Raw genomic sequence first — 21,708 nt, 5'->3', positions numbered from 1 at the left:
TTCAGACCAGAAAAGGTCTCCCCAAGAAACTGTTCAACCAATCTGGACAATAAGTAGCTGGACTCTATGCTTGGTATATGTTTGCAATGAAAGAATCTTGATTGAATTTGAACTGTAATACTGCATCAAGGTGGAGGAATCCACCGGGGGGAGGGGAGGGGGAGGGAGGAGGGGATTCCCAGAACCTATGAAACTGTCACATAATGCAAAATAATTAACAATAAAAAAAAATTTATAGGATACAGCAAAAGCAATAAAAAAATACATAAAAAAGAAAAACACACTATCCATGTATCTGAAAAAATGTATTGTGAACACTCAAAACAATATATAAATTAAAAAGAGACCAGTAAGTAAAATGACAAAATAAAACAATTTTTAAAAATTTCATTGCCTTGATATCCCAAAGTTTCATATGTATTAAAATGGTATCAACATTGGATTACATTTGGGCTTGCATCATAGAATTCTATGTGACTTACTAAAGTGGTTTTCTTTTTGTTTTAGTTGTGGTTCTTGGTATAAAATTTTCTTTCCTTGGTCATGGCTGAAAAATAAATTTCCTTGAACAATTTAAGTAAACTCTGCCTATCTGTTTTTGAATTGAATATTGGCTCAGGGATTTAGAATATGAATGCATTGTTTTTGTTTTTGTTTTTGTTGGCACATATAATCCCTAACTGTATGAATTTAAAGGCTAACATTTTCCATGACTGTAGCTGGGTTTTATGGGGGAGGAATTTTTAACATTACTTAGGAAAAAGAATTTGCAAATTCACAGGACTGGATGAACATAAAGTCTTTTAATTTAAATGAGTATTACTACATCTAACCGATAAAAGCCCACTATATTATGCATATATATATAGTTATATATTCCTTTTCAAAATGTACTGATCTTCATGATTTTAGAGCTGTGATTAGTTTTCCAAAGAAGTTTAGAGATAATTCCATCAATAAAACTCCTGTTACATTGTTTATTCATACTAAAACAGCAGGATTTTTGCTTGATTTGAAATAGAACAAATGTTCTGGAAAGCACTTAATACCTTGTACAAAAATATAAGCAATTTATAATGTGATACCTTATGCATGTGATCTGATTTGAACTAGTCTCTTTCTGAGGCTTGAAATAGTTGTTCATTGAGTTTTATCCATAGAAAGATCTAATGAGAATATAATCAGAACTGCTACTTTTAAATGGTCAGTGTTATAAGTTCTTGATTATTATGGGGCAAAAATATCTAGCTTAATCATTTGTTTCTTGAAGTGTGATGCCATAGTCCCAGTGTTTGTTAGGAACATGGACTTGTTTTTCTGTGGTCTTGTAAATTTACCGGTGAATCACGTCCATCTCCAAGTCCTTGTGACCAAAGGCATACAACTGTAGCACCGCTGGGTGATTAGGATCTGTCGGGATAGTTTATGGTCATAATTTTTTCCCTGGAAATTTCAGTGGCTTATTTGGGAGTTAACATGTGATTTTTCTTTGATTCCAGGGCCTTCATTATTAACCAAGTTTGCTGGTTCATTTAAAGCAAACAAAAGGCCTTTAATTCCCTATTTGTTCTACATCTCTGTGTGTATTATTTCTTAGAACCTCTTGGTAAACAAGCCTATCATCACAGTTGCAGGACATTTTTCGGGTTAGATGAGTGATCTATAAACATTTTTAAATTTTCCCTCCTTCCCTAATCCGAAAGGAAGGCTGCCTCTTCTGTATTATGTAGAACCATCTCCCTCTAAGGCTCCAGAGTAACAACACACTCAGTAAACTAGTCTTTTTAATGGAAATAGGCACATGTAAGTAAAATAGGAAAAACTGCTGTTATTAAGGATTTAAATGTGCTCTCAGGGACGCTCTGGTAAGGCTCAGTGTTGTTGCTGCGATCTTAAAAGTGTAAAGACAATCTGAATCCTGGAGCAGAGTGCATAACAGCTTTATATAGTTAAGCTGCTCCAAGAAAAAAAAAGCTTTAAAGGGCAAAATAACATAGAAATAGAAATTCGTTGGCATGCTTTTTTTCCTTTTTCTTTTTAGTGGGTCAGTTGTAATAGAATTCTGAGCTGCTTGATCTCAGTCATGTGGGAAAGAAACCCAGGGCAGCATATGTCCTTAAAAATGTTAGTAAGTGGCTAGAAGTGTACAATAAAGGCATGGCATGTAATTCTGACTTGGTTCAGGTATAAACTGTTTCTCTTTGAGTATTGCCTGTGTTTCCAGAAGTTTCAAGTCTGTCACTATATGTTTACCAGACCTTATGAGTTAGATTTTTTCCTTCTTTGTCTTTCATTCTAAACTAGATAATGTAGAAAAATTGGTGCAATATTCTCAACTAGAATATTACATCTCAGTTTCCTGTTTACTCACTTGTGCAAAGAAAGCAGAGCTGGTGTTCAAACATAATGATGTTTTTGGATGATATGATGGGAGTGAAGTAATTTGCTTGGCATACTCCTTGCAATTTTGCTCTTTTACTGAAATATAATAGAATTGAATTCTTCATTGACTGCATTTTCTGAGAACTGCATATCTTTGGAGTAAAAAACTGACATGAAAAAAGGAGTATTAAAGTTTTAAGCAGCAGGTAGAACTGAAACAGAAAATATTATTTGGAAAGGCAATAGTGTTTAAAACTGATCAGATATTTAAGGTAGAAAGTGAGGAAGAAATGGAGTGATATAAGAATATTTTTGTAAATTCCTAGTGTGTGAGAGAATGAAAGGTTCTGTTGTTCATTCAGCCTGTATGTAAATTTGAACTATTAAATGTAAGTCTACATTAAAAATGTAAACTTGACTTTCAGAAGAATTACATTTTTATCAACTGGAATTTCATGTACTAAACAGCACTATTTGGCTGAGTTCATCTGACTGATTTTCCTTTAACATCAAGCAAAATTATTAATACTTACAGTATGAGGATAATTATTTCCTGTGAGTGCATTTTTTTAATTTTATTTTAAATTCATTAATTACATTGCATTATGTGACACAGTTTCATAGATACTTGGATTCTCCCCAGCCCTCCCCAAACCCTCCCACCATGGTGGATTCCTCCACCTTGTTGCATAACCACAGTTCAAGTTCAGTTGAGATTCCCCCATTGCAAGCATATACTAAACATAGAGTCCAGCATCTTATTGTCTAGTCCAGTTCAACGGCTTCTTAGGTATACCCTGTCTGGTCTGAAGACAGAGCCAGCAGAGTATCATCCCGATCAATTGAAAGCTCCAACATACCATCACCAAAAATTTACATCATTATGGAATTAATTGACATAGTAATGAGTAACCAATATGGTAAAAGTAAATGCAAGTTCTTAACCACCTTCTGTGACCACCTCATTGACATTTCCATTTTAGTTTATACACAACATATAACATTCATAACATAACTTGTTATACATAACATCGTGTCCTCTTAAATTAAGGCAAACATGTGGTATTTAACCTTTTGGGATTGGCTCATTTCCCTTAGCATTATGGTTTCCAGTTTGGCCCACTTGGCCACAAAGAACTGCATTTTGTTTTTTTTAATAGCTGAGTAGTATTCCATGGAGTAGATGAACCATAGCTTTTTTATCCAATCCTCTGTTGATGGGCATTTTGGCTGCTTCCATGTTTTTGCAATTACTGATTGTGCTGCTATGAACATAGGAGTGCATGTTGGTTTCTCATAGAACAAGTGTTCTGGATATATTCCTAGGAGTGCTATTGCTGGATCATATGGTATGTTGAATTTGAGTTGTTTGAATGTTCTCCATACTGATTTCCATAGAGGCTGTACCAGCCTGCAGCCCCACCAGCAGTGGAGTAGGGTTCCCTTTTCCCCGCAACCTCGCCAACAAGTGTTGTTGGTGCTTTTATTCATGTGGGCCAGTCTTACTGGCGTTAGGTGGTACCTCATTGATGTTTTAATTTGGATTTCCCTTATTGCCAGGGAACTAGAGCATTTTTTCATATGTTTATTTGCCATTTGGGTTTGTTCCTTTGTGAAGTGTTTGCCCATTTCCTGTGCCCATTTCTTGAGTGGCTTGTTTGTTTTGACATTTTGGTTGTTTTGTAGCTCTTTGTATATTCTGGATATTAGCCCTCTATCACCTATGTCGTGTGCGAAGATCTTCTCCCATTCTGTGGGTTGCCTTTTTACTTTGTTGATTGTTTCTCTAGCTGTACAGAAGCTCCTTAGTTTGATGAGGTCCCAATTGTTTATTTTGGTGTTTTATTTATTTTGGTGTTGCAGTGTGTTTCCAACATTTTCTTCCAAAAGTTTGAAGGTTTCTGGATGTAGGTTTAAATCTTTTTCCATTTGGATTTGATCTTAGTATATGGTGAGAGATGTGGGTCTATCTTTTTGTTTCTGCAGGCTATCAACCAGTTGTCCCAACAGCATTTATTGAACAGACCTTCCCATTTGCCTGGGTTATCGTTTGTCTTTTTGTCAAAGATTATTTGGCTGTATTTGTGTGGGTTCCCATCTGGTGTTTGTATTCTGCTCCATTGATCTTCTTCTCTATTTTTTTTGCCAGTACCACGCTGTTTTGATAACCACTGCCCTATAGTATGTCCAGAGGTCTGGGACTGTGATTCCCCCTGCTAACTTCCTGTTCTTCAGGATAGTTCTAGCTATTCGTGGTTTTTTTGTGTTTCCAGATGAACCTTTGAATCATTGTTTCCAGATCTGTGAAGAATGTTTTGGGCAATTTGATTGGGATTGCGTTGAATGTATATATTGCTTTTGGCAATATAGACATTTTAATGATATTGATTTTACCTATCCAGGAGCATGGGATGTTACTCCATCTTTCTAGATCTTGTTCAATTTCTTTTTTAAGTAGTTTGTAGTTTTCCTCAAATAGGTCTCCTACATTTTTGGTTACGTTAATTCCCAGATACTTCATGCTTCCCTTTGTTACTTTGAATGGTATCTTGCTGGTTAGATCTTTTTCCATCTTGGGGCTGTTCGCATACACTATGGCTGTTGATTTTTGTTCATTAATTTTGTACCCTGCCACTCTACCAAACTCTCGTATAAGTTCTAGTAGTCTCTGCATTGAGCCTCTTGGCTGTTCCATATAAAGAATCATGTCATCTGCATATAGTGAAAGCTTGACTTCTTCGTTTCCCATTTGGATTTCTTTGATTTCTTTCTCTTGTCTTATGGCCTCAGCAAGTACCTCTAGAACTATGTTGAATAGCAGTGGAGAAAGTGGACATCCCTGTCTTGTTCCAGATCTCAGTGGGAAGGGTTCCAGTTTTTCTCCATTCAGTATGATGCTGGCGTTGGGTTTTTCATATATTGCTTTGATTATGTTGTGGATTTTTCCATCTATGCCTACCTTGGTTAGGGTCTTTAGCAGGAAGTTGTGCTGGATTTTGTCGAAAGCTTTTTCTGCGTCTATTGATACTATCATGTGATTCTTGTTTTTCAGTTTTTGGATGTGGTGTATCACATTTATGGATTTCCGAATGTTGAACCATCCCTGCATTCCAGGGATGAATCCTATTTGATCTGGATGAATGATCTGTCGGATGATGTTTTGAATTCTATTGGCTAGGATTTTGTTGAGTATCTTAGCATCAATGTTCATCAGAGAGATAGGTCTGTAGTTTTCTTTCTCTGTAGGATCTCTGCCCGGTTTTGGGATTAAGGTAATGTTGGCTTCATAGAATGAGTTTGGAAGGGTTGCTTCCTTTTCTATTGTTTTGAAGAGTTTGTAGAGGATTGGGGTTAGTTCTGTTCGGAATGTTTTGTAGAATTCTGTAGTGAATCCGTCTGGGCCTGGGCTTTTCTTTGTTGGGAGGTCTTTAATCACTGATTCAATCTCTGCTTCAGTTATGGGTTTGTTCAGGTTGATTGTTGCCTCTGAGCTAAGTTTTGGCAGGTTGTATAAGTCTAAGAACTTTTCCATTTCCTGGTGGTCTTCTGATTTGTTGGACTACAGTGCTTTGTAGTAGTTTCTGATTATGTTCTTAATGGATGCAGTGTCTGTTGTTATGTTGCCTTTTTCATCTTTGATGCTGTTAATTCTTGCTTTCTCTTGTTTGTTCTTTGTCAGATGGGCCAGCAGGGTGTCTCTTTTGTTTATCTTTTCTAAAAACCAGCTTTTTGATTCATTGATTTTGTGTATGTTTTTTTTTTATTTCTATCTTGTTGATTTCCTCCCTTGTTTTGATGATTTCTTGTTTCCTGTTGTGTGTGGGGCTCATCTGCTGCTGCTTTTCCAATTCCTGGAGGTGTGTGGTTAGTTCCTGTATTTGGCGCCTCTCTTGGGCCTTGACATGAGCTCCAATTGTGATGAGTTTACCCCGTAGCACTGCTTTGGCCGTGTCCCACAAGTTTTGGAATGTTGTATCAGAGTTTTCATTGGTTTCCATAAATTTTTTGATCTCATCTTTAATTTCTTCCCTGACCCATTGTTGGTTTAATAGCATATTGTTCAACCTCCAAGAGTTTCTGTATTTCCTTGGGCATTTTGAATTGCTGATTTCCAGTTTCATTCCGTGGTGGTCTGAGAGGGTACATGGTATGATTCCTATCTTTTTCAAGTTACTTAGATTTTCTTTGTGTCCTAACATGTGGTCGATCCTGGAGAAGGTGCCATGCACTGCTTAAAAAATATGTATAATCTGTCGTCTTAGGATAAAAAATTCTATAAATGTCTACCAAGTCCAGTTGTTCTAATGTTTGTATGAGCTCTGTTGTTTCTTTGTTGAGTTTTTGCTTTGTTGATCTGTCTATAGTTGTTAGCGGAGTGTTAAGATCGCCCACTATTATTGTGTGTACATCTATGTCTCCCCTTAAGTCTGTAAGTAGTTGCTTCACGAAGCTAGGCGCATTGGAATTAGGTGCATATATGTTCACGATTGTAAACTTCTTGATGGATCAGTCCCTTCACCAATATATAATGTCCTTCTCTGTCCTTTTTGATGTCTGTCAGCTTGAAGTCTAGGTCATTTGAGATTAGAACAGCTACGCCAGGCTTTTTTTCTCGTCCATTGGCATGAAATGTCTTTTTCCATCCCTTCAGTTTAAATTTCTTAGAGGCTTTTCTGGTTAGATGTGTCTCTTGTAGGCAACATATACTTGGGTGCTGTTTGATGATCCATTCTGTTAATCTATGCCTTTTGATTGGTGAGTTTAAGCCATTTGTGTTTAGAGATAATATTGAGAGAAATTGGTTTTGGGCTGCCATGAGTGTAAGTGTGCAAGCGTGTATTTGTGACTATTAGAGTTTCTGATTGGTTGACTTTTCTTGTATGGATTTCAGTGGGGAGGTCTTCCCATTTGCCATCTTTGATTTTGGTTTGTAGTTTTTCTTTCTGGGTTTAGCACCTTCCTGAGGAGATTTTCCAGAGCTGGTTTTGTGTTGATGTATTCTTCGAGTTTCTGTTTACTGTTGAAGTATTTGATTTCATTCTCAAATACAAATGAGAGCTTTGCTGGGTACATTATTCTTGGTTGACAGTTGTTTTGTTTCAGGATTTGATAGGTTTTACCCCATTCTCTCCTTGCTTGGAGCGTTTCTTCTGATAGGTCGGCTGTGATCCTGATTTCCCTTCCTCTGAAAGTAATCTTATCCTTTTTTCTTACTTGTCTTAAAATGGTTTCCTTGTATTCACTTGAAGGTATCTTGAGGACCACATGTCTGGGTGACGATTTGTTTGGGTCATATCTACTGGGGGTTCTTTGTCCTTCCTGGATTTGTGCTGGATTTATATTTCCAGTGTTCTGGAAGTTCTCCTGTATTATCTCATTGAGCACCCATTGCAAGCCTGTCTCCTTTTCCACTCCTTCAGGAAGGCCTATTATTCTAATATTTGATTTTTTGAGGTTGTCTTTCATTTCCTGTATGGACCTATTGCCTTTCTCTAGATTTGTCTCCAACTGTTTGATGAGCTGCTGCCTTTCATTCTGATTGTCTTCCAATTCTGATATTCTGATATTCTGTCCTCTGCTGTGTTCATTCTGTTGGTTAGGCTTTCAATTTTGTGCTCTATATCGAGGATTCCCTTTTTGACTTGATTTATTTCTGCAGTGATATGGTTTTCGAATACCTTAGACTCTTCCCAGCGCTTTTCACTCTCTCTGATGAATTTCATCACTACTTTCTTAAAGTTCTTATCTGGTATTTCCCCTATGTCTTCATCTTGCAACTCAGATATTGGGATTAGTTTTTGGTTGTATTGGGAGGGAGTGCTTGATCTTTCCTCTGGGTCATTGCTTTTTCTGATACTTCTCATTGTGTTTTTGCTTCTTGTTGTTTTGTGATTTTAGCGTTGATTCGGCTGAGCCAGCTCTGGTTTGGGGTCTCCGGCTGAGCCCAGCAGGGCTTACTGCCTGAGTCACAAGCTACTTTCAGGGTCTGTAGATCACAGCCCCGAGCTGGGTCAGGAGGCCTTGAGGGCCAGCCCTAGTGCCAGGCCCCTTCCCCTGTGGCTCCCTCTCAAAGGCGGTGCCCTACAGATTCACTCTGCCAAGCTGCGCCTGGGCTTTGGGTCACAAGGCTAATACAGCGGGGGTCTCTGCCTCAGTGCTGAGCCGAGACTCTCCTTCAGGGCTTGAGGTTAGCACAGCAGAAGCCTGAAATCCCCAACCCCGGGCTGGGCTGGGCTGGAAATCTCCGCGGCCCCAGTGCCAACTTGGAAGCACTGCTCCACTGAGGGCTGCAACACCGCAGGCAGGTCTTTCCAAGCGGGCTCCTGCTGGGAAAACCTGTCTGGCCAATTCAGCTGAGCCCACTCTGGTCTGGCCTCTCTAGCTGAGCCCAGCTGGGGACTCCGCCCTAAAGAAGCCACTTCCTCAGCTGCACTCTCTCAAGGGTGGAAGCGGATCTCTGAGAGGCACAGAGCCCTTGAGGGGCACACAGACGTGCCCCCACTAGTCTGCTCCTCTGCCCAGGATGTGAGGCCCTGTCAAGCGTTGCCCAGCCTCTGGGGCTCAGGGCGAGTCCAGCAACAGGATCCATGGACTCTCCCGCAGCCAGTCCACAGCTCGGAGCCGATAAGGGGTTCTCTGAGCCCCAGTCACACAGCTCCGCTCCTGTTCCCTCTGCACTCTCCCAGAGCTGCTGAGCAGCAGGTAGGCAAGCCTCTGGGAAATCTCCCCTGCTTGTCCTCCACTTCTGCAGGGATGATGCCCCCAATGATCAGTCCAGTAGCCACTTCTCTGGGGGCTCCTGCCTTCCAGGGGGCTGGTGCCCCTGTCGGTGTGGGCCCCTATCCTTCCAGCTGCTTCTGTTTTCCCTGGGGCTGTTGAGCCTCTGCCTCCCTCTGCCTGGGATCGTGACTCACCAGGTTTCTCGCAGCGTGCTGTATTTTCTTTCCTACTTTTTGCGGCTGTTCCTTCACGCTGTGTAGATCTTCTTGCTTTAGTGATCTCCAGTGACCTTCTCGCTCTTCTCCCTACAATTTCGCGCCTCCTGGCCTGTTTCTCTGCTGGATCGGCTCCCCTCCTTCCCTACTCCACCCTACATCAGCTCTCTGCAGTCGGCCATCTTTAAGCACTCTCCCTGTGAGTGCCTTTTAAAGGGGTGGATCCTCATAGCTGATGAGTTCTTTACAGAGGTGGGGGAAGATGAAGTGTTAGTCTGGTTGGTTAGGAGTTGAGGTATTGAACATTGAAGACTGTCACAGAGGGAAACTGCTCTGCAGAACCCAAGGGAAATTTATAGGTTTGTGGAAATACCCCCAGAAGCTACAAAATATACCCACCCCACAGCCAGTATTTTGGGGAACAGAACGAGGGAGAATTTCGGGTTGGTGGAGTGGTGCAGGAGAATGAAGCGAGCACACTGGAGCTCGGCTGAGCGTATTCCACCTACCTGCGTCATGTCAATTCCAGGTTCCTCAGGAATGTGTCTGCTATGAGCAGAGCAGATTATTTGGGGATGAATAAAAACGTCAATATTCTACTTATTGGTAGAATAAGCACCATCCTGTGAATAAGCCTTTTTTCCCCCTCCTCCTATCTCCCTTCCCGCTTCCTCAAAAACACTTGCACACACTGGGGTCATTGACTGGCAGGGGATCCAGACAGCCTGGAAGATATCATGTGAGCAGTGATTTTCAGGTTTCTAGAATCATTTTGCTCAAAGTATTTTATAGACATACTGACCTGCCAAATTAGATTCTGCAAAGAGTTAAATGTATCAAACACTGAAGTCATTGACAGTTATCTGAATGGCATTATGATTTTTACTACTTTTATCAGTGTCAGTAGTAGTCCAAATAGTAGCTGTCTGTTACTGTACATTTGTTACTTTTCGGGTATTGCCCTTTAAACTTTACAAGCATCAAACTGTTTAGTCTTTCCCATTGCTCGTATCGTTACATTGGTTCAACATGGAGAACCTGTGCTCCCTAGTGCTTCAGAGGCAGGCAGTGTAAATTTATATGCTGTCTCTGTCACTAACTGACTCACCTGGACAAGTTACCCAGCTCTCGCATCCCTCCAGTATTCCCTGCAGGAGTAACTCCTAGAGTTACCATGAGGGTCAGATGGATGTAGTTAGTATATGAAAGAATGCCTGGACAGAGTAAACATTGTAGATTTTTTTTTTTCTATTTTGATGATTATTCCTGGTCTTCTTACTCAATTGTTTTTCCTGGTGAGCCTGGAAGCCATGCCAGAGGCTGGCTGTATGCATGTCATCTCCTTAGTCGTCTCTCACGTCATGCCTGACACAAAGTAAACAGATTCAAGAGATTTTTGTGGAATACGTAAGCTAATGACTTGATTATGATTGAATATCCTGGCATCAGAGTAGGTTTTTAAATGTATTTTATTATTTGTCTAAAAATTATGTTCCTATTGATCTTGTTGGAAAAAAAAAACTTGCAGCAGTTTGTCTTTCCTGCATTTGTTTGGCCTTTTCAGTTGCATTTTGGCAAATCTAATTCCTAAAATCATCAAACAATTTAAACACATGCGATGCCTTTTAGATGTTATGAAATATTGCTCCAAGTATAATTTTCCTCCCCTGAGTATAATTTTAACATAGATACAAACCCAAACAAACACTTTTGTGGTTAGGTTTTGAAATTTTTGTTTGCTTAAACTATTTTATTTTCCCTTATTAAATAGAGGAGTTTGTAGAAAAGAATGCTTTGCTTTGCTTGTATGTGCCATATTTTTTGATGAACCGATATACTTGGTGATAAAATGTCTTATATGGAATAATGGTGCAGGAAGTACATTCCTGTCTTGCAAACAGTATTTTTTAGAATTGGTGAAGCGAACGGGCTAGTTTTTTGGTAAGTCGTCTGAACAGGTCACGTGACACAATTATTTAGCTGGAAGCAGACTTTTTTTCCCCCTAGAGGGTTGTTAGCCTTTGAGCTCACCAAGTGTGTAACAAGATTCCAAACATGTGGAAGACGATTTGTTAGACTCAGAAAGCTCCTCGTAGTTGCCCTCACTGACATGTTCTCAGGGCTAGAGTGAATCAGCAAATTGTAACTTACTCACTGATTTTGTGTAATTTTATTAATAAATTCTAGTGGTACTTTTCAGATTAATATATATTTTTGGATAATGTGTTATTTTTTCTACCTATCTTAGGCACTGAAGAAGCAAGACGTTAAAGCAGATAAGAATGAAGACATAATCAAAAATAAGCTAAGACAAACTGAAAATGAGAAGAATCAAGTAAGATTTTGAAAGTTTTCTGCCAAAGGACAGTGTGGGGCAAGTGATATTTGTTGAGTGGCTTGAAAACTGTCTGTGAGACTTGTCCAACAAGGCAGATCTTTGGGTTTTGATTTGGAGGCACTCGCCAGGATGGCGGTGATACCTGCTTGCTGTTGGAAACATGCGTGCTAACACAGGTTCCTTGGTGCCTTGTCACCTGTGGCCACTTGGATTTTTCAAAAGACAAACTTCAGCTTTCTTTGCGGTGAACATTTCAACAACTTGACTTTGTTGCACACTCCAGAAAGATCTGTTGCTAGGTTTATTGGATATATTAATTTTCATTATAGAAGAAAGGCAATCTTGTTATAAAAGCATTGTCTGTTCTCATCAAGTGTTGAAGACTTTTGAAGTGTCATTTTTCTGCACTGGGCTTAGTACATCATAGCTGGGAAAGAATTCAGAGACCACACAATTTGTCGCAATTTACAAATGAATCGATTTAGGGATAATCCCAAGTAATGTATGTTGGAATAAAAATTTGCCCCAGTTTTTACCTACATAGTACTTTTTTTTTTTCCTACCCACATGACCTCCTTTGGTTTCTTTTACCATCCTCTGTGAAATGAAGTAGTGTTTCCATCCTACCTTTATGGTAACAAGCTATTCAGCTTATCACATTTACTCTTTGCAAATTTCAACTGCTAAATATTACACAGCATTTATGAATACTTTGGGGCCTTACTGATTTTAAAATCATTTTGACCAAAATATGATTTTTGTCCCCCGTTATTTCTTTACAAAAATGGGACAACAGATTGGACAATATTTTGTGTGGATTCTCTGTAATGGGCCATTTATCTGGAAAACTTCATATGTAATTTTAAAAATAATTGTGACACTAACTTAAAAACGTGTTTTTAAGTAGTCACAGATCAGTTGGATGTTGTCCGCAAAGCATCCCAAGAGGTGTCCACGTGCCCTGCCTCCCCTCTGCGGTAGCAATGCACGCAATCGCTATACATGATCAGAGTGCTCATCCTGGGGCAATGCACGGAGTTTATGCTGATTCCAGCTGTCTGTGTGCACTCCTTCATATGTCGCTTTGTCTTTTTGGTTTTGAATTTTTGGGGGGCGGGGTGGATATAGATTCCCAACCAGCTTCAGAATGATTCCGTTCCCACAGAGCTTTGTCATGCTCCTCGATGGGCACACCTAACACATGCACACGATTTAAAAAACTGCTATGTAGCAATTTATTTCTGTGAAATGGTAACCGGAATAGCTATAAATATAAGCATTTTAAATAGGATATATACATTTTTATTTTACAAAAATTGCTATAAAATGAAAATAAGTAGCATAGGTAAGGTGTAAATTTTTAACTTAGGCCTCATTACATTTGTCAACTTGAAATAAACTAGACAGTCGCACTTTGTAGTCAGCCAGCTGTCCACATCATCCATGCCTGTTTGTCCAATGAAGTATTGTTTTGCGAAAACTTAAACATCTTACTAGGAATTTGGACATTTAAAAATTTTAGAATTATGAATTAAGAATATTTGAATTACAAATTTTAGAATTATGAATATTTGAATATGACAAATTACCAGTTAGATGAAATATACTGTTTTAATTCTAATTTAGTTCATTTGACATTATACATTATAATTTTAAAGAACAAATTCCTTTATAATTGAGATTAATATGACTTAGAATGGAAGGGATTTGAGGCATAGATAAAATTCTTCATTTAGATGTGAGAGAATGCAGGCCTATGGGCAAAAAATACTCAAGCAGGATCACATTATATAACATGTTGATACAGTTATTAACATTTTTGTGATTAAAGTTTTGATATTTGAAACTTCAAAAATTCATAAAAAATCATTTTTTGCTACATTAGGGCTCTCCCTAGATGACCTTCATGTTGGTCACTGAGTATTCATGTAATATCATTACTATCAAATTGTTAACTTTATGTACCCCCCAAAAAAACCAAAAAAAAACCTTGCCATTAAAGTTCTGTGTTCCATAACGCCTTGAAGTGCTCCCCTTCTCCGTTTATCCATTTATTCTTTCATACTCGCTGTCAGCATTTTCTGAAAACTTTTCTTTTTCTCCTCCTCGACTGTGTCCAGAATAATTTTGTCTTTTTTCTGCCCCACCTGACGTACTTCTTTATCCTTTGTTGCAATTCCAGCTTGAACAGGACTTGGAGCTGTCTCGAAGGCTGCTGACTCAGTCAGAAGGTAGCAGGGAGACTCTGCTGCAACAGGTAAGCCTGTGCAAGCTGTGAGAATGTGCTTCTGCCTCCAGCCAAGGCTGAGGCTCCGCTAGTAAATGCTTCTGTGAAAGGAAAAGAGAAAGTAGGTCTAGGCAAGTCTTTTCTTAGGATTGTGTGTTAGCATACGTAAGCATAACTGAAATCCTTTCAGGAAGATCCTGAGAAAGCACGAAACGCCAGCGGAAGTTCCCACTGTGCCAGTGCATCTCGCTGATTGCGGCTCTGACCTAACACCTATCTCTGTTAGCATGAGCGCTGTGAAAGTAAGACTGGTTGCATACGATAACATTTTCCCAGCAGCTTCATTTTATTCGAAGAGGCACTGGAGGAGACAGGAGGAAGTGCAATGCATCAAACAGGCCTTTGCATCTACGACTTATTCCGAGTATGTTTTTATCTTTCATTCAAAATTTCGTGATAAAACCTGGCCCTTTTTAAGCAGATAAGGCTTAAATTTGAAGCATACCGGTTTTTGTCCTTCAGCCTATAATGAGAGTTGAGTGCTTTTGGTATTTAAAGGTCAGTGTCAGTGTGTGTGTGTGTGTGTTTTTGGGATGGAGCAGATGAATTTCTAAGTGCTTCACTAACTGTATTTGATAGAAGCCATTGATTGCACCTTGCTGTGTTTTGAGGTATTACAGAATTTACCTTCCTAATATGCCAGGTAGACACAGCTGTCAGGCTTCATAGCAGTATTCCATTTTTACAGTTGGTGCTGAGCCTAGAGTGCAGCGTGTGTTTCATTAAACTTTTAAAAATGCTCCTGACTTTGTCCTGTAGCCAGCGATCATGTGGCAGTAATGCTGGCAATGTTCAGACTTCCTTTTATTGAAAGTTTGTATTTGTTTCCATTCTGGTTATTTTTTGGAGCTCTGATTTGTAATCTCTAATTTCAATTTTTGATGCAAGAAGAAATTTCTTTGTTCAGATTGTCATTGTGGCTTTAGCTGACGATTCTGCACTACTAATTGTGAGATGGTTAGCAAAGAAGCAGTACTTTGTGTTAGGAGGCAATTTGCTAGTCTTTACAAGCATCAAGAGAAAGAAAATAGTTCCTGACTTCAGGAGTTGATGGTTTATGCAAAAGCATTACTTCTTGTTTGTTTTGAGCACTATTTTGGTATAGAGTTGAGCTAAATCATGATCATTTTACGTGAGTTTAACAACCAGTGGTTCGGATTTCCATGAAAGAAAATACAGAAAGTAGACAAAAAAACATAGTACTTAATTGGAGTGGTTTAGATTAGTAGAAGTAGAGTGACTTGAGTCAAAATAAAGAATTTCAAAAAATGTAGTCTAATGATTTGTCACAGGGGACAAGACATTTTTTGACAACTGAAACAATGAAGAATTGGTCCAGGAGACTGTTTTCCTGTGCTTGGTATATAGCAAGGAGATTAATTTAGCTTCAACTTGTATTTATAGTAACCCACTAGAAGTAAAATTCATCCCCAGGCAAGTATTGGTAACAATTTTTAAACTGAACTATTTTTTTTCCAGTTCTATTTCTTTGATAACTGATAAAAGTTTGATTTTTTTTTTTTTGACTAATTGTCCCTAGGTCCAGGAGCTGCGCACACAGTTAACGAAGGCAGAAGGCGACCGGAAAGGCTTGCAGCATCCAGCGTCTCAGGTTGCCAGGCAGTCAAGCCATTAGGACGAGCAAGGAGATGACTGGAAGTTTAGGAGAGGTATAATTCTGATTCATAAGTATGTGCTTTTCCCATTCTCTGAGTAGTGCTCCTTATTTTATGTTTATGTCATCTTGTTTGTTGATTTACTACTGAGTGTTCCCGGATGTTGATTTGAATTTAGCATCCAGGCTTAATGCCATGTCTGTCTGATTTTTAAAGTCATTTCAGTTATTAGACTTGCTCGTCTCTTGGGGCTTTCAGAGCCTGCAAAGCAGTGCTGGAGATTTTTTCAGTTTACTGTGCCTTCAGTGTGAATATACTTGTAGAAACTTGTCCTCATATTTAAATTGTAAGCATAGTTCCTTTTTTTCATTTTGTTTTGTCCTAGTTTTCAATATGTGAGCAATTGAATTAAGATCCTTTTTTTTTTTTAAAAAGAGTTATTTATGTTTTATTTGGAAAATAGTTGCAGAAAAAGAAGCAGAGATACAGTGGGAGGTCGTTCATCTGCTGGCCCACTCCCCAAATGGCCATAGGAACCTGGAGGTTTCCCAGTCACATTGACAGGGAGCCCTATTCCATAGGGCTACACATTGGAATTATCATTTTGTTGGATAGTGCTAGCACATTTGTTATATGTATTGATACTTCATAAAATACAGTTACTTTGGATACGTAAGTTTCTCAGGACTAGAAAAATCTAGCCTTTCTTAATTGGTAAACTAATAAGGCTCTTGGAAAGCTCTGTGATTAATATAATAATGAACTCTTTTTTGCCCTCTTTTATCTGTTCTAGGATTTTTCAGTTTTAGCTGATATTTTCATTAATTAAAGACAATTGTGTATTTGATAACTATAAAGGGAGTTCTTTGCTGTAGTGGTAGTTTCCTGGTCAGATTCAAAGCAGCTTCTTTTCCCTTGCTCTGTGTCCCCTGTTCATTTTGCTCCTTGACTTCCATGTCTGTCCCTTTCTGCTTCTTCTGCCATAGTTGTTTTCATTCCTTTTGTTTGAACCTCTTTTCTTTGTTGACAGTTTAAAATGTTGATTTTACCAAGTTCCTGTTCAGATTTCTTGCTTAGCGTTTCTCCTGAGTGTTTGGTTTTTGGATTGTGTGCTGTCATGATCACCTGCCAGTGACGATGTTTTACTGTGCCCGTGTTCGGCCTTTTGCTGCAACTGCTCATTGAGTGCCTCACAAAATACTCAGCACAGTTCATCCCCTCTTCAAAATGTTTTTCTTTTCCAATATCAATTGACAAAATCTTCCTCTGTCTATATATTCTGGGCTAAAATTTGTGAAACTTCTCAGTCGTTATTTTTCCTCTCCATCTCCTTAGCCCTTCCGTGCTGTCTACTTGTGCCATCCTGTAACTATCTCTTGTTTTTCGTTTCTTACCTTACTGTCCCAATGTAGACATGCCTCGTTTCACCCATGTTATCCTTTGTCTTGCCATGTTTTTCCTCCTCTGCTTTGTATCCTGCGCTTCTAACATACAGACTGATTGTATTACTCCTGATAAAAATCCTTCACTACAAAACTTGTTTCCTGTGATACTCTACAGAGAGTTAGAAATGATTAGATGCACAGTTTTAACACAGATTACCTATAATCAAACCTTAGCTTTAATACCTCTTATTTGTGTGACCTGAAACCAGTTACATAATGTTTGTGTGTTCATTTTTGCCTCTAACAAATATGGACAGGGCCTGGCGTGATAGCGTAGTTGTTATGGTCCTTGCCTTGAACGCACCAGGATCCCATATGGGCACTGATTCTAATCCTGGCGGCCCTGCTTTCCCATCCAGCTCCCTGCTTGTGGCCTGGGAAAGCAGTCGAGGATGGCCCAAATCCTTGGGACCCTGCACCCACGTGGGAGACCAGGAAGAGCTCCTGGCTCCTGGCTTTGGATGGGCTCAGTCTCAGCCATTGTGGCCACTTGGGGAGTGAACAATCGGACAGAAGATCATCCTCTCTGTCTTTCCTCCTCTGTATATCTGCCTTTAAAAACAAAAGAAGAAATGAGAATTAATACGGACAATAGGAATAATCACCGCTGTGTTGTTTTGGGGAGAGAATAATATAATGTGGGAAGCACCAAGCCCAGTGCCTACCTCATAGTAAACACTCCTTGTATGTTGGCTGATAGATGCTGTCATATCCTGAAATATCAGTTTCATGAACACTGAAGCCTTGTTGTTTTGTGTGTAAGAATAGTTTCAACATGAACTTTGGAAGTCTGTTCAGACTGTGGACAGACACCAGTCTTTCCTACTCCAACCTTGAGCTTTCAGTTGCCGTACTGACTCAAGCATTCTGAGGTAGGAGACAATCCTTTGGATGTGGGAAGAGAGCATTTGCAATTTTATTTTATTTTATTTTGAAAGATACATATTTTTATTGCAAAGTCAGATATATATAGAGAGGAGGAGGGAGAGAGAGGGGAAGATTTTCCTTCCTATGATTCGCTCCCCAAGTGACTGCAATGGCCGGAGCTGAACCTATCCGAAGCCAGGAGCTTCTTCTGGGTCTCCTATGTGGGTGCAGGGTCCCAAGGCTTTGGCCATCCTCGACTGCTTTCCCAGGCCACAAGGAGGGAGCTGGATGGGAAACAAGACAGCCAGGATTAGAATTGGCACCCATATGGGATCCCGGCGTATTCAAGGAGAGGACTTTTGCTGCTAGGCTGCCGCGCTAGGCCTTGCAATTTTATTTCCATTTTAATCTTTATATTGAAAAAGTTTCATTATATATGATATATGTTTATATAGATGTAAAATATATTTATACTAGTATTTCATCTGTGTGTATATTGTAAAACATACCAAAATATTTTGTTTCGTTGTGCCAAATATATATTAAGTGAACATATGTATGCGTGCACATTTGTGCTTCTATGGATCATGTAATATTTATATATATTTTGCTATTTTTTGAGATTTATTTATTGGAAAAACAGAGTTAGAGACATAAAGTGAAATACAGAGAGCGATATTCATCCCCTGCTTCACTCCCCAAGTATCCACAATGGCCAGTGCTCAACCAACCCAAAGCCAGGAGCCAGTAACTTCCTCTAGGCTTCACACATAGGTGTAAGCCACCCAAGCACTTGATCCGTCTTCTGCTGCTTTCCCAGGAATGTTATCATGGAGTTAGATTGGAAATGGAGCAGCTGGGATTAGAACCAGCACTCGCAATTGACAGTAACCTGCATGATGATAATACTGGCGCTTATGTATATTGTATATAAATATCCACATATATTTATAAAATATATATTACATACAATATAGTGTATATAATATATATAAAAGTTTATGCATATATTGTGAGGCATTTGTATTTGTATTTGCCATTGAGACATACATTATAAACATGCATATAAAATATATATATTTATAAATACTAATGTTTATTAAATTACTAAATACATATTTATAAACTGGATAGTTTTATGTGTGAACAACTAAATATATCTTTAATTGGGAGATCTAGTGTGAGTTGGTAAGTAGGACCCATAGACCAAATTACGACTTCTACCTGTTTTTGAAAAAAAGCTTTATTGAAAGACAGCTATTTCTTTTAATTTACACATTGCAAGGTCTTCTTTCACAATACAGTGGCAGAATTAATAGTTGCCACATAGATCTTAGAGCTGAAATATCTGTTTTCTAACCCTGTATGGAATATGCACTCTGTAGGATACATTTAGAGTTCCCTCCCAACACAGACTCCCTGTTCTCTCTCTTTCTACCCGCATGCTCTGTGTATTGGCTATCTAGAACTACTATGTGTATATACTTACTTGACGTTGAATTCAACGTTGTACCCGCATACTTTATGCTTTTTCACATCCCTAAATTAACATTTGAACTCCATAGCCTTTGCTTGGGGAAATTTTGTGTTTATTCTTTAAGAATAATCGTTTCCTTGCTCTTAGTTTCTGACCGAGATTTCAGTTAATTATTCCGTTACGTTATTAGCATTTCTATAAATGCTCAGGCCGTTCAGTGTTTATAAAGCTGTTTAAATGCTTGTCTATTTTATGTCTTTGTTAGAGTGCATAAACTTGATCACTTTAACTATCTCTGACCTTAGGATATATTTTATGGATGATGTACACATGGTTTGGTTGTGTTTTCTTCTTCCTCTCATTCAGTTTTCTGCAAAGGAAAGTTCTAGAGAAAATATGTTTATAAATTGATAATTTTATATTCCAATTGTTATTTTATTTTTGAGGAAGAACTTCTTTGCTGTGGCTTGGCTGTGTTTCTAGAATGCAAACTCTGCGGGTGGCTTCATAGCTAGTATTCCCTGGGGATTGAAATGCCTGGTCACCTAATTTCGTTCAGTGATCTGATTTTAGGTCATAGCCTTTCAGATTATTGGTGATCACACACACTCAGAAATCCATCAGTATCTCTTGTTGGTTATTTGACAAGAACATTTTGTTATGGAATTCTCTGAGACTTCACTCAGAGGGAGTGATGTGGGTGAACATGTCTTCAGTGTTTTTGTTTTTCAGGTAATGTAAAAATGTGAGGAAAATTTAATATGTGTATGATTTTCCTGAAATACATCTACCAGGAGTCAGATAAATTATAATCTCTAAGTATAATTGGTAGCAATCAAAAACTTTGTGGCACTTGAAACGCTAGACTGTCAAAATCTGAAAAGATTGTAAAATGACAGCATCTATTGAATCATGTTGGCTAGACTATTAAAGTAACAGGGCTCAATGTCATTTGGAAGTATAGCTTCCTTTAACTTAAGGACAACTATTGACCTTCATATTCTCTCTCTTAAGGAGTAGAGCGGGAAAAACAGGATATGCAGAAGCAGATGTCCGATTTCAGAGTGCAGCTGAACCTGAGTACCATGGCGTCTGAGGTAGAGGAGGTGAAGCGGTGCCTGGAGCGCAAGGACAAGGAGAAAGCGCACTTGTCAGCCAAATCCAGGTGAGCATGCTGTGCTCAGACCCTGCTGGGAAGAGCTCAGCTCTGTTCAAACTTCGTAAGGAACTGTAATATAAATATGTTGTTCTCTGAACTTTAAGTTTTGATAAGTAAGTATATGTTAAGGAATAATTTGCTAAGATATAGACATTTCTGTGAATTCAGTTTTCTTGTATTTGGGTCCCATGGCTAGGGGCTTGGATTATTGCAGAGTGCCAGACAGAGATCACAGATGCAAGTAAGTGTGTGCTAATGAATAGTTTACCAACACATAAACATTTCTGGGGATTCAGTTTTCTTGTTTTGGGGTCCCTCAAGTTAGGGGCTTAGATTTGTCTCCTGTCTCATAGTGAAATCCTTGTCTATTATTAAGCTACAGGATATTTTCCGTTGTAAGCCTTTCCTTCGCACAGAAACTTTTCTTCTGTAAGAGCGACAACAGTGAATTATCATTTATTTTGGGGGGTGGAACGGGCAGAAACCATAGTGAAAGGGAAACTTTGGATGCTTTTATTGGAACTGCAGAGGTTTTCAAATCCCGGCTTGTTCAGCATCAGTTAGTGTTGTCCCGAGTGGATATGGAGACCATAAACGGAACTGGGCAGCTAGTATTTCCGCTTGCCTTTTAGCCAGCCTAATGAGGTCATTATCAGAATTTATTAAAAATCAAAGGACAGGACCTCATAAAAGGAAATGGCTTAATGCCAATATGATTATGCAAATTGGATCAAATATGGGTGACACATTAGCAAAATAGATATGTATCAATGTGCCCCGTATCTGTTTTTATTAGTGCAGTTGTGTTTTAACTGTAATAAATTTGAACATTTGAAAGTTTTTCAAAATTAAAATGAAAGGTTCAAAATCAAAATGAAAGGTATAAAATTAGCGTAAAGCACCTAAGTTAATGTAACCCAGAGGAAATATGAATGTTACTGCAGCCTAAGTTTCTCTTTCATCTTATCAGCATGTCAATAGATAATATCTTTTAGATTTGCTTCAGGATTCATCTTATAAAGGTAATGAAATACAGGCATACTCCTCATAAAATCCTTTAGGTGTTTAGTAAATACTTAGAATAGCCGCGGTGCAGAAGTAATTATATCCTTTTAAGTTCTGTTTCATGGGTATTATCTTAGTGCTTGATCCTGCTGATGCAAGTACTAAATATGACTATTTTGCTGAAGTTAAGTCTTTTT

The 21,708-nt window shown here is 38.7% G+C and overlaps 1 protein-coding gene across 1 annotated transcript in view; it reads left to right on the top strand.

Moving 5' to 3' along the window:
- LOC131480856 (centrosomal protein of 128 kDa-like) overlaps nt 1-21,708 on the top strand; it is a 128,944-nt gene that overhangs the window by 38,401 nt on the left and 68,835 nt on the right. The window contains 4 exon segments of the mRNA XM_058667333.1: nt 11,566-11,652; nt 13,838-13,912; nt 15,483-15,612; nt 20,362-20,512. Coding sequence (XP_058523316.1) covers nt 11,566-11,652; nt 13,838-13,912; nt 15,483-15,612; nt 20,362-20,512 — 443 coding nt within the window.

This window comes from Ochotona princeps, chromosome 7, assembly GCF_030435755.1.
Source record: "Ochotona princeps isolate mOchPri1 chromosome 7, mOchPri1.hap1, whole genome shotgun sequence".
In the NCBI taxonomy this organism is placed as follows: domain Eukaryota; kingdom Metazoa; phylum Chordata; class Mammalia; order Lagomorpha; family Ochotonidae; genus Ochotona; species Ochotona princeps.
The sequence above is the reverse complement of the archived record's forward strand: the minus strand, read 5'-3'. Positions and strand labels throughout refer to the sequence as shown.